The sequence below is a fragment of the Saccostrea cucullata genome, unplaced genomic scaffold (genome assembly GCF_032062105.1).
Source record: "Saccostrea cucullata isolate Sc308-1 unplaced genomic scaffold, CSIRO_AGI_Scuc_v1 ctg2836, whole genome shotgun sequence".
NCBI classification, from domain to species: Eukaryota; Metazoa; Mollusca; class Bivalvia; order Ostreida; family Ostreidae; genus Saccostrea; species Saccostrea cuccullata.
The window spans coordinates 121,248-135,389 of record NW_026941489.1 but is presented as its reverse complement, the minus strand read 5'-3'; the positions used below and the strand labels follow the sequence as shown (position 1 = coordinate 135,389).

Here is a 14,142-nt window from a genome sequence, read left to right as displayed (position 1 = left end):
CATTTTGAATTTATTACATGTATCATGCAGAAATAACATTTCAGTGTTTTCATAGTTTTGATGTACTTTTATTTAAGGTTGTGAGGATATAATCGCGGAGGGTATTTCCCTGGACAATCTGATCAGTGTGTTGTCATGGAGCTCAGAACCCCACGGGTCAAAGTGGGTCCATAACCAGGCCCTCCATTTCATCCGTGAGGAATTCCTTCAGGTTGTTCACTCCTCAGTCCTCACTGAACTGTCCAGAGAGTACCTGAAGGAGGCCCTGGCCTCAGACTTTTTACAGGTAAGAGCCCGAACATAAATCTAGTAGGAGTGGGTATTGAAGTGCCCTTGCAGACAATTCCTCTCTCGCTCTCTTAAAGTAATGTGAAAGCAAACATTATGGAAAGAGATCTGGTTAGAAGAATATATTGTAACATTTAAGTATCAAAATTGGAGATTTTATGCACCACCATTTATATGGCTGGAGCTGCATACTCTAAATCAACTTTTATTACCGGTATATCTGCAAGTTTATAAATCTTCTTTTACTTGAAAATATTTCTCACTGAGAAACATTATTTTAGTTGAGTATCTATGTAGAATGTTTCCTTAGTTGCAAAAACTAATTGCTGCAGATGACTTTCAAAGCAACAACAAATAGTAATGAAAAGTTTTCATGGGTGATAGTTGTTTTTACGAGGGTTGTTCGAAAATTATTGAGACATTGTGTATATTTTGCTTTCTAATGAACGTCTTTTGGTGAAAATTTGCATATACGTTTGACATACACTAAGAGTTAATACGAGCAAGAAATATTTTACAGATATTAAATATTTTTTCTACAATGGTATATAAATGTGTCAATAGTAGGGGTACCCGGAGCAGTCGCTTAATCAAATATTGAAAATATGTAACACCAAAATTCTAACTCTTCGTGGATCCATAATGAGAGCGAAAATAATTCAGTTTAAGTGTATAGTTTTTCAGCTTTATTTCAAATTCATGTTCAGCAACTTTGATAAATATTTGATCAGAAATACGGAGATCATTTAAGCGCGGTAAAGAAATCTAACAACGACAAAATGGATTTTGACGTCAAGGGCGGAGCAGCCAGCATACCTAAAATTTTGTATAGCGCAATTTAGAACTCTTTTCAAGATTGAACGACCTGCTAAAACAATAACAACGAGAAAAAATAATGTGTTAGGTTTGTTATTTATTCGGTATACATGTTTTTTCTACAATTAATTTAACCAGAGTAAAATTAAAAGCTCTGGATGACCATGGGTTATTACGTACAGTATTGATATCATTACGGTATTAAACCCGCGTTGTATAAATCGGCACTGCATGATTCTATGTCATCCTTTCTCACAAATGAAAATTTTTCACCGGAGTAGCAACAGCAAACATTTTAAAGAATAGTTTAAGAAAAGAGACTGTTTGATTTTTGTAATGTTATATGTAATAACAAAGAAGGAAGAGTACACAATTAAACGCTTCCCGATCGTTTCACATGCGAAACAATCTACGGCTAACGTAACGTTACATGACGTAGCGATGCTGCTCTGGGTCGATAGACATATGCATATTTATTACTTCACCGAAACTTATCTAATTATCGTAGGAATTAGAAATTTTGCATAAGTGTTTCAGTCGTTCTTTATAAGATGTTGATGAATTTTCATGAAATTATTTCCGTCCTTTTTGGAGTAAATGTAATTGTCTCAATAATTTCCGAACAGCCCTCGTACAGATAGCGTTTTCATGTCTGTCTCCTGTCATTCTATCTTCCATTTGCCAATACATCACACTTTGCATTAGCTCAACATGCTCAATAATGCCTCAATTTCAAACTTGTGACGAGACTTTATTTCTTGTCATTTTATGTTTACCATAACTTTTGAAGAAACTGATCAACATATCAAACTTCACAGATCAATACAAATTCATTAGAGAAATTCAAATTTATAAAGTCAACGCAAAGTGTTATTGCTGCTAATACAGATTATCCTTATTTTTTTTATGCTAATCATGCAAAAGGCTGAGGATGACAATTCATGGACCCAAATAGTGAATAAATTATAAATAATTTAGATTTACTTTATTACCTTTTAAATAAAAATACCTGATTAAGCTTTTATCAGTGACAGAAATGATATGACCATGATGACAGTGACCTTGAAAAGGTCATTTTACATGATGAGATATTTATTCTATCTGTTTGTTGTGTGGTGTTCAGGGGAACACATTCTCTCTCTAGGTGGTACATAACTTTCTCCACAGCCAAGATTTTTTTCCTCAGCATGTACATTGTACATTTTTATGTAGTTCCAGAGGTTGTTGACTAGTATGAAGGTTCAGTCACCTATTTATTACCAGAAATATCAGTCTTCTCCTGTAACTCTATATGTGTTGTCATTATTTTTCAGTTCTTATGATTAGAACTTCTCATTTACAGCAATCATAAAATCACTAACTCCATTATAACAGTGTTCTTGCTGTGCGTTATTGAATATGTTTATTGATTACCAGAAAAGAATCGGGTACTTCAGAATTGTATCAGCTTACAACAACTATAGTTTCTATACACTTGTTAAAAACTAGCTACTTTTTACATGTAAAGCATATTGGATTCAATTTTGTTAATTATTATAACAATTAAATAAATTTTCAGTCTCCAGGAACATATAATTTGCAGATTGTATGATAAAGTTGGGTTGTTGAAAAGCAGAATGAGTTAGCATAAAGCTGTAGTGTACACCCAAATCTTAATTTATAGGTTTAGTATATAAGTAAAACTTGATCTTGTTTTAATTGCTTCATTGTAGGCAGGTGAACTGGAGATTCTGTCAGCCATTATCAAGTGGGGAGAGAATCACTTAGTGAAGAGACTAGAGGAAAGAGGTAATTAACATCTCAGAGAACTTTTAGCTCCAGTATTGCATTGTTACACTTAACTTGTATACATAAGACGTAAGTTATGATTTGCTCAATTTGGAAAATAAGAAATGTGTAGAAAGATTATCTCTGCCTATCACACTGTAAATAGAAGGCAAATTAAATTATATTGAACAGAATTAAGAGAGTCTCTCACAACTGCCTTTGATTTACAGACATTTTAATTTTATTAAATTTTTTCCCAGAGCCCAACTTACTTAGCCATACAGCACACAGCATCAGTAAAAAGGGTGTGAAGAAACGCGATCTCAATGATGAAGAATTAAAGGATATTCTCTCTGATTTCCTGTGCTTAATAAGGACAGATCATATCCTACCCCATAACAGTGATGTTCTTAACAGTGCAATAAAACGAGGGCTTGTCAGTCGACCGCCCAGTCACATGATCGGAGATGAGGGGTTTGTAGTGCCGTCATCTTCCTGGATACGAGGGAAAAACAATGGCATGTTTGTTAGGCCCCGATTATTTGGTCCATATTATGAAGATGCTAAGGTACTCAAGTTCACACTTAAATAATAAAGGAAGTGATATGAAATGTCGTTCTTAAATTAGAGAGTTTTAATTTTTTGACATAAAAATTTGAATTAAAAAATTGATATTGGAGATTTTTTGCATCACATCAACCTTAAAAAATATATATCTGAAAAAGAAATGCTAATAAGTTTTTTTTGTTGAAAATGATTTGAATTTGTTTTGACTACAGGCTGTACTGGAGGAGCGCCTCTCTCAGGGTCAGGATCACGAGTCGGGGCGTGTCAGAACCATTCAGATGTCCTCCATACCAGACACACTGTACATGGTCGACAACAGCCAGTATCCCAGTAACTACGTCAACCCTCCTAGCTGTAACACCGTGGATATCATAGCAGGAACCATACCAATTGCTACAAATCTGTATCTTCATAGGTCTGTTAAAAAGGACGTAAAATTTACACATTATAATAAATCTCAAAATTTATACAGATTTTTAAATTTTGAGTTTGATAATTGTTATACATTTCAAAAAGAAGTACAGGTAAACTTCGGTATCTCGACATCGGATATGTCGACAACCTGGGATATGTCGACGTCCGTCCGCGGTCCCTGCATTATTTACTAGATTTGCAAAAACTCTGATATGTCGACCTCGGTAATGTCGACTACCCTGCTTATCTCGACGTATATTCACAGTCCCAAGAGCAAAATTTACCTGGTATATGTCGACATCGGGATAATTTTCTGCTCTACTTAACCTAATTGTTTGTCAGCTGGTCGCTCGTCATGCACCAGACACACACACCCATGTTTTGACTACATACTGCTCTGTACATAATGTACAAAATGTGTTTGTAGAGGAATCCTAAGCTCCTGCGGCAACTCTGAGACGTTAATTGTTTAATGTTCAGCTTGGATAATATCATTGATAAATTTCTCGATTCTGCATAAATGTAAAACCTTTTATTTATGTCGAAATCTAAGAAAACTTTAACATTTTGTAAAAAAAAAAAAAAAAGTAACTGAATAACAATGAACAATATACACATTGAATTTAATTTAACTTAAAAATTGTGGTAAAATGCATTCAACAGAAAACAATCAAATCTACGACATGTAGGCACGACTATTGCATCAGCTGTAATATCATGTGTAACATCATAAAGTTTGTCTAATGCGCAATCCAGTTAATTTTGGTTAGAAAATGAAATGAAAATTAATGATGAATGATTATAAAATAAAAATGAAGTGAAATGAAATAATTAAAAAAATATAATACCTTATTTTTTTTCCCGTATCACGGAAGTCGACTTTGTACCATTCCGGTTTGGAGTTTATAGAGCGCATTTCTTATCCTGTTCTGACAGAGCTAGTCACACGCGGATCCAAAGCTGTGAACTGCTTTGAAAGCAGTAAAATGAGAAGATTTCGATAAAAAAGAAAGCATTTCATAAATTATATTTGTGAATAACTTGTTTGATTTTCTAATAAATATAGAGGGATAGCCGAAACAGACGAGCTACAGTCTATTGAAGACATGTAGGTAGTTACATGTCGTTTCAGTTTAGGTCTATGGTTTTACTATATATGCAGTAAAATTAAGGACGTCGAGTCTCAACTCTGATATCTCGACACCTCGGATATCTCGACATTTTCTGATTGTCCCGTCGATGTCGAGTTAACGAAGTTTACCTGTATACCGTATAATCCCTAATAACCGCCCCAGGCGCTTAGAAAATTGCAAAAAGGGGTGGTTATTTTGATAAGATTCTAGTTGATTTTAATCACTTACAGGGGGCCCTTATTTCCTTACAACTGAAAAAGACCTAAGGGGGCGCTTATAGGGGTAGGGGCGGTTAATAGGGATTATACGGTAGTATATAAACAATGATAAATGCAGAAGAGATGTATTAAAAATTAAATTATGCACTTAAATTTATGCTTGAAAACAATAATTTTCTTTCTCTTAGTACCTGATAATGCCACAATACACAGAATGCTACACAGAGAAAGAGAATTACAAAGTAGTCCCACTGCCCAGAGAGCTCTAACCCTGCCATTAAGTGATCGTCGGGCCGTCTTCTACCAGCTCCGGCTGAGAACAGTCCGGGAGTTTGGACTGCCAGACTCTACAGTAGAGGTGCTACAGAACACGACTTCTTACTACCCGCCCGATCCACTACCTCCAGCTCTCCCAGCTAAAACACATTCACTGAAAAAGTACCTGATATCTCCACGAAGACGGAAGCAGAGCCCCCCTCTCAGCAAGAGGACCCCCTTAGGGAGCCCCACCAAACCTGTACAGTGTGTTCCTCCCACTCGCTTATCACAAGGGGCCTCAAGAGAGGTAAATTTTATATATTTACTATGCATTGCTTATTTTTATCTTTGTTTTATTAATGAGGAATTTGGTTACCTATATTCATGTAGTTGTTATAGATAAGTACCATTTCAACATTTTTTTAACCAGAAAAATGCACATAAAGTCCCAGGGAGCAGCAATTTTAGTTTGTTGTAATTGGTTATATCTTCTGAGTTCACAATACGTTTTAAAACCCTCCATTTGCTTATGAAGCATATTTACTTTAACTGTGTTTTACTGCACTGTTGATGGATAGAGGATGTTTTGAAAGACAGAAATTTGTGGATTAAAAATGAAACATATCTAGAAATTTCAGACAATGCTACAAAACTTTATATTGAGGTCATTTCACTTCTGTACTTTATGTATAGGAAAAGAGGAATAACTCCTGTCATACATGTATATCTGTTATTGTCCTTTCTTTGTAGACTGACTTGAGTCCGTGTAGTGACAGTGCCTTAAGTGACACCATGCCTGACATAGCAATGGCATCAGCCTCACTCAGTCAGATCAACCTTCAGGATGAGTTTGACCTTGACATTGGAGATAGAGGGAGTCACCATGGCACACTGTACATTTAATGTATACCTGTGTCACATGACTGGGATTGTTTTTGTCTTATTTATTATTACAGACTAGAGTTACCACCTCAGTGTTATTTATTATCCAAAAGATTTCTATTTTTATTCTTTGTTGTCACATATCAGAACATTTCATTACATGTGTAGCATGGTCATTTCACTCATAAAAGAATTGAATTTACAGTTTCTACATAATTTGTTGATTTTTTGAATTACCTCTGCTTTGTGTTAATGCTAAATGTTTATCAGATTTTTTTAGTACTGATTCAAAATTAGCAAGCCAAAGTTGTATTAAAATTCTAGTTTAAAAGTAGTTTTTATTCAGTATGGAAAGACAGTTATCAACAATTTGATGAGGTTGAATGGTAAATTTACTTATTGTACATGTATTTTGTAGTTACCAAATTCAAAAAGCAAGTTTTTTTCTTTAGTTGAAATTTTTTGATGTTTTTATCTGAATCCTTCGTTAGATAAAAAAGTGTATTTTATCCTTTGTTAGATAAAAAAGTGTATTTTATTGGCATCACTGTGATATCTATGAAATTACAAAATTTACTCCCGGTAAATCGGGGGGGTTGGTTTAGTGTACATTGTAGAGCTGACTTAGTGTTATTTGTCTATTTATCACTCCAATTTACTCTGGTATACATCCTTCATAACTTGTTAGTGTTGTTATTTCCCTTCAAATGTTGAAATATTTTATACCATTGAATGTTTGGCTCAAAGAGTTGCAGCAAAGAATCTGAAGAAAATGTTTTATGTGATTTGGGGTTCTTTAGCTGGAAAGAGCTCTAAATTTTATCTGATGTCTTACAGAAAATCACTTGTTTGTATTTACCCTGTGTTCATTGTACCTTTTGTTTGTGAAATGTTGTACTTTTGAAGATTTTATCTCCCCCTTAGAATTAATATATTTAGTCATAGTAGCTCAATCAGTGGGGTAAAATCTTTTAAACTTGATATATATTTGTATATTTAGTTCATGTTTTGAAATTTGATTATTTGATCTTAATTTTTTTTTCAACAAACTTCCCACAGATTCTCTTTACACAGTGCCCTGAATTAACTTGATCCATGTTTAACATCTATTATAATGCACTGGTATCTCTGGCCAATTAAGAAGAAAACAATCACTGTAAGAAGACACAATCAAGTTCAGATTTGAAAAGTATTAACAACAATGACTGTGCTTTAGATTAACATGTTAAATGACACAGATGATGTTATTTAGGTTGCATAAAAGCTAAGTAAGAGGAATAATGTTCTGTGAGTTTGTTTACTGCTTTTTACCTATAAGAGTAGCTGTATTTGACACTAAGCTCTCAGATATCACCTTCTAGACTGTGATACTGTTGAACCCTATGGTATTGTGAGAGCAAATTCATGTGATAGTTTGTGTTATAATCAAACATTAGCGAGTCTGAACTTTCTATCTATGTTTGTATTTTTTGTCCCAGTTCTTTTACAAAGCTTTGTACTGAAATCTGATTTATTGATTATTATGCCCTTGACACTGAAGGTACACATGTTATTTTTGGTATGTTTTCTCCCTAATTGACTCTAACATTTTAAGATTGTGGTATATGATCTAAATATAAGCCAGGAACTTGGGTTTATGTCAGAAAATTTAAGAAAAATCTGCTAAATTTGTAGGAATTGTACTAACTTAATCCTCTTCTTGCTGATTAGCACATAAGGCCGGAATTGTGTTCAACAGTTACTTTGTAATCTGAATATAAGTTTTTGGAAAAAATAAACTTATGAAGTCTTTAGCTACAGATCTGTAGCTTGCTGCTCTGAAAAATTTGGATGGATGACCAGAGAGCTCTCATGCCACCCATAGAAAAATTTATTGAGCACAAAAACTTATGCTTGATTTTTTGGGGGATTTAATTTCTCCAAATTCTGACCTCCAGTCTTTCAATATATTTTTTTGCAGAGCTACAGTTCTGCAGCTATGAAGTCTATAGTTTACAGTTGAACTTTTTTATCTGGAACATCAGTTTGTGTACATGTATTACAATGAAAACAGCATGATAGTAAGTAATCCTTGAAACACTGTATCTCAAAGTTTTAACAAAGTCTTGCAATGTTCAAGATAACAGGGTTTGAATTGATTTTTAAGGTTAAACAGAACAGTAGAAACACTGAACTTATGTTTGAACTCAGATATACTAGTAGATGTACCAGTATTTCATATTCATTGAGAATATTACCTACAAGTTTTCTTTCCCATTTGCACTGTCTGACCTTTGTGTTACGTTTGTGTTTTACCCATATCATGCTATTTAGACACTCAATTATTTCATTGTTGTAAATAATTGACAGATGTTAAAAATAAATATTATTAAAAATAAAATAGTTCATGGAAGTTTTGTAAGGTTCAATAAAATATGTTTGTTGTCAAAATTTATCATACAACAGATGTTACAATGTAATTTTGATTTAGTAATGTTATACATTTACAGTTGAACTTTAAGATGTGGAACTCCATTATCTCATGGTCCTGTTGAAAATTAAGGCTTGGTTATTCTGTATACATGTACTTCTTAAAGACAGATTTTTATGTAACTAGTATTATTCAGAGAATCTTAGATGTTGCAGATTTTAGATATATAAAAAGGGAAACATGTTAAAAATTTGTAAAGAATGTGTTAATGAGAATTTTTAAGGGAGTGCATGCTTCCAAAGTACTTAGTATTTAATAATTAGTCACAATTCATTAATATGAAATCTGCAAAAAATCTAGGTTTTTAGATTGAATAGAATATTTAATATGAATTTCCAAGTAAACAGGTAAAATGACTTTGAAGTAAATAGAGAGGGATTTACATGTTTGTTTGAGGAATCAGAGGGCGGTAAATTATTGATTTCTAGCTAGTTGCTGACTCTGGCATAATTATTCCAGTTTTAAATTGTTACCAGAATAATTAACTTTGAATGGCAGTTCCTAATTGATTGAGAAAATAGTTGGGTTTGTCAACTTTGTACAGGAAATAAGCTACCCCACGTTGACTAGTTCTTCGAGTGCATTTCATTTTTTGTCAGGTTAATTATTTAAGTTCACCTGTCATTATTGAAAACTTTGGTTTAAGTGTTGTAAAGGTATAAAAATTTTTTTTCAAATTTTTCTTTAATAAATAGAGTAATATGGAAACTTTCAAGTACATCTTTTCGAAAATCCATTGTCATTTACCGATGTTTACGTTAAAATATTGCGTCTTGTTAGCTGTGCAGGCCCTCGACAGTACTTATGATGTATCTCGTATTATTAAGTCACCTTTGATCAGCGTTTCGTTAAAAAACTTAATTTCTTTTTATGTCATTTTGTTGATTCCCGCACAGGTGAGCAAAGAATATGTATATGGAATTGATGAATTAATATTAATGGTCCTATTGATATTTATATTTCGGCCCTGGAGAAAGAGTCTTTTGTTTGCCTCAAAAGTGACAAAGGAGAGGGAGGGAAGTAGATTAGGGCCTTTTCGTGTTGGTTTGGTATTTCTTGATAACATTGAAAGGTACAACTAATGTGTTTCAGGGACTCTGATTGAACAAACACAGCATTACTGGATAGCCATGTAGGTTTAATTTCTGTATTTTGTTTATAGCCATAAATTCAATAGATGACACTTAGAAGTTGATAGGGGAACTAAAAGCTGTAAATCTGGGATATTGTCTATATACAATCGTAAATACGAGGAATAAGAAGCATATCTTGGCGGGATACCCATTTGTTGGCAGTCTCTCCAAAAAATCCATGTAACATAGAGGAATCGTTTTGCGCTGCAAGTGCTCTACAAAGAAGCGAGGAAGGGGAAAGGTACACATTACGTGCGCATCTGGACATTTAAAAATGAATATCATTGCATGCATTCTCAAGTGTGTTTAGCGAGAGCTCCTGATTACTTGATAAATTACGAGACTATTGGTAAAAATATTTAAATGGAAGAAAAGAAGAGCAAGTGGACTGTTTGAAAAGCGACAGACAAATATTTATAAAGAAGGATAATTTTACGCTTTCTCATGTCAACCTGTTACTGACATCGATATTGGACCAGTAATGATTTGTTTGTGCTTAACTTCATGGACAGCTACTGTTGATACACATGAATCTTCTCTGATTTTAATTGAGTGATTAAGACGTTGAAATTCACAGATCTAGAGTTGGTTTTATCTAATTTGGGAGGATGTCGGAGGACTTGGAGACGGAGGAAGCTTCCGCCACCCCTGTTCCTCAGGAGGAACCGGCGGAGGAAATCATCGGAGGATTCATTTATCCCAACATTTTTGACATTAATTACAGAGACATGGTTTCCCCGGCCGTACAGTCCAATGTGGCAAAATCTATGAGATACGGAGACTCTTTTGGTATTATGATGTACCTCCATGACTTAAAAAAGAAACAGAGAGCCGCGGAAGATATAATGAGGAGAAAACTCATGTTGGAGGAAAGCAAAAGTGATTCTAAAAGCTCGCAGTCTTTAGCACACAAAATCAATCATAAGTACTACGAACCCTCTCAGCAAAATTGATGATGTGAAACTGATTTTTGGATTTAAACTGAGGATTGATACCCGGACCTATAAAACTGATGGTAGAATTCATCGTAGAGGAGTGTGTTTAGTATTACTTATGGTTGGTATTGCAAAAGTCAACAATCAACTCGTTTCGCTAGGACAAAGGAACAAGGTTGTTTTTTGGGCGCTTACAGGCAGTTTAATTATTGCTGTAGAAAATGAACAATAGATTGAATTCCTACTTCAGCGTGAGAGACTGATAAGTTATTCACTTTTGTTTTTAAATTTAGGAGATAACAATGTTCCTGCCACAAAAAACCTAATAAAGGTATTTAAATGAAAGAAGGTTTTGCCTTTACATAGTTATCTTTTACTCTCTTATTGCTGTATATTTGTTTATGTATATCGAAGTATACCTACTTTTCTTGCCAAAGGTTTCATTAGCATGACTATTCTTTGTGTTTAAAAAATGCACAAGCAATTTATCAAGGTGTTTTTTACATCATACAGTTCATAGCACATGGATTAATTTTCCATACAATTTCTAAATATGTATAAATAGAAAGGTTTCTCTCTCCCCTGGGTATCGCGGAGATGAAAATAAATATAATCTTTTTATGTTTATAGATATTTAATCGGCCTTTATTGTGTAATGTCTGTTGTTAAACAACCCTTTCTCGTGGAATATGTACATAGCTGATCAAGAGCACCGGCATTTCAAAGGAATAAATAGACGACCAGCAAATCTTTTTATCGCCCATTGGAATCCTATTAAACTTCTTATCTGTCTTTTTTGAATATCTTGATGACAAATGGTCGGTAAATATTGAGTCTTTTATTTATTTTGAAAATTATTGCGCTGGAAAAAAGATGATACGGAATTTCTTATTTCATTATAAAACATTTGTTATAGCTGTTCTTTGTAGATTGCCCCGTGTTATCGTAGCATTCTTTAATGAATTCCCTTGCATACATATGCAGATATTATTAGGTGTTGTTAAATTTGGTTAAGGTCACAGGCACCTGACGTTACTTATTTTTTCTTTACCCTTACCTTATAATAAACCGGTTTATTATAAGATAAGGGTTTTTTTTAATTAAAAGGAAAAAAAAGTAACGTCAGGTGCCTGTGCACGCTGAATTCCCTTGCATACATATGCAGATATTATTAGGTGTTGTTAAATTTGGAAAAAAAAGATATCTGTTTACAGAAATCCAATCAGTTGAAATCGTATTTTCTTGCCTGCCAATTTGTTTACGAAGAAGCCATTCGAAGGACTTCAAATTGAGACCTTTACTCGGCATCTTCTTCTAATAATGTGCCTGGCACCAAAGTTGGGCATTATCGCACATGTTTAAAAGATTAAAATCATGCTGAGGAAGGCCTCGTTAAAATCTGGACAAAATCTTCAATTTTTAAAATGGGTAGGATCTGGGGCTGATTCAAGCTTTGAAAGCCTCGAGCGAATCAGCTGTCACTATGGCTGGTGTAAGTGAGTTCCAGATTACTACTACGGCTGGAAAGAAGGAGTCCTGATAATATTTTAGGTGTCAGAATGGTTGTAGGAACCTCAGAGTATGTCCTCTAGTGTTACAGCTGTTTACAGGATGTAAATGACCAGATGGTATGTCAGTGTAGCCATTTACGATCCTGTACATCATGATGGCTTGTGATGTTATCGGTCTGGTCTGCAGGGTATCAAGATGGAGTTGATTGAGCATGGATGTAACTCTGCTCTCCCTGCTGCAGTCGCCCATGATGTAACGTGCAGCCTTCGTTGTACCGCTTCTATCTTATTAATGTGGGTCTTGTTGGTATGATCCCATACTGTAGAGGCATATTCTACCTGAGGTGTCACTAGGGTCTTATAGCTGGTTGCCTTGATGGACCGTGGGCAACCAGAAAGGTTACGACTCAGGAAAGCAGTGGTGTTGTTGGCTTTTCTTGTGATGTTGTTCATATGTGGTCCCCAATTGAACTTTTTATCGATGGTAACGCCCAGATACTTTGCTTTGGTGGTGAACTGCCAATTTGGCCATGGATGGAATAATTGGCCTCAATTATACGCCTTTTGTTGGTGATGCGTATAACTCCATTTCTCTGGGTTGAAGCTCATCAACCACTCAGACTCCCATACTTGTAGCTGGTTCAAGTCTTCCTGGAGAGTGATTATGTCCTCCTCATTAGCTATCCTACGGTGCAGCAGACAATCATCAGCACACTCAGGTCCATTGATCGTTGACGGTACTTATGCCAACGTCAAGCATGACACAGCTAAGGTATAAATTTCTAAGGTCTCATCCTTAAGACCCGCAACTTTGACTTCAAAGTCCCGAGTGCTTGGCAAAGGAACTGTTGATACCTCAGTTGCAGCCGTGATTCGAACTCACCACCTTCCAATCACGGAGCGAGCACTCTACCCTGAGTAATAGAGAAAGGGAAAAGTAAAATCTCATAACAAAATTTTAATGAACATTAATGTAAACTTGATATCAAATCTCCAACATTTGCCTAATCTCACAAAGATCGAAATTTTTAAATCCATAGGGCTGTTCCGTACTCTGTGACACACAACACAAATATCATATGGCATTAAGCTTGAATTTCTCTCATGATTGTGTGACCACTTTTCATCTCATATTTTCATTGTGAGAAGCTGGAAAGCAAGGGCTATTCGAGACACTGTATTAAAATGAATGGCAAAGAATCAGTAAACTTAGAGTAAAATTAAACGCTTCATTAAATCTGCTCTAAAACTTATTAAGAATCACAAAGAAATAATCACTGAAATTTGTGAAAATTACAGCACCCAATAACTGTTTTATCAAAAATGGTTACCGTCCTTGGCGACAAGGACTTACAACAACCATTCCTCTGTTTGCCAAAATTCAACAAATTATCACTTATGATGTTTGATTGCCTTTAAGACACATAGCAACATTGATAGACATCAGTTTGGTGGTAGTTCATACTACATGTATTTTACAGAAACATTTGACAGTAGAAAAGCTTAGTACTCAATTGTCACCTTATGTTTTGAAAAATGAGTGAAAACGGTAGTTTGTAAGAATATCTAAATTATTTTGAAAAATCAGAAATTGTAGTTTTCCATGTTTGTCTGAAATTCAAACAGATAATGAAACTTGAATCCATTGCTTTAAACCCGCAAAACAAAACAATAAGATGCACTTGACAAAAACAGCAAAGGTCTGAAAAGAGCAAAGAATTGCAAGAGGACAAAAACAGTTTTACATGCC

At 34.6% G+C, this 14,142-nt stretch overlaps 1 protein-coding gene across 1 annotated transcript; it reads left to right on the top strand.

Annotated features, from left to right (window-relative positions):
* Positions 1–77: 77 nt before the first annotated feature.
* LOC134257916 (BTB/POZ domain-containing protein 7-like) lies at positions 78–6,847 on the top strand (the record flags this gene model as incomplete). Its single annotated transcript, XM_062740489.1, has 6 exons — positions 78–286; positions 2,817–2,892; positions 3,132–3,439; positions 3,651–3,826; positions 5,390–5,768; positions 6,212–6,847. Coding segments are annotated over 6 exons (1,301 nt in total), but the record flags the coding sequence as incomplete, so codon positions are not given.
* Between the last annotated feature and the right edge of the window lie 7,295 nt (positions 6,848–14,142).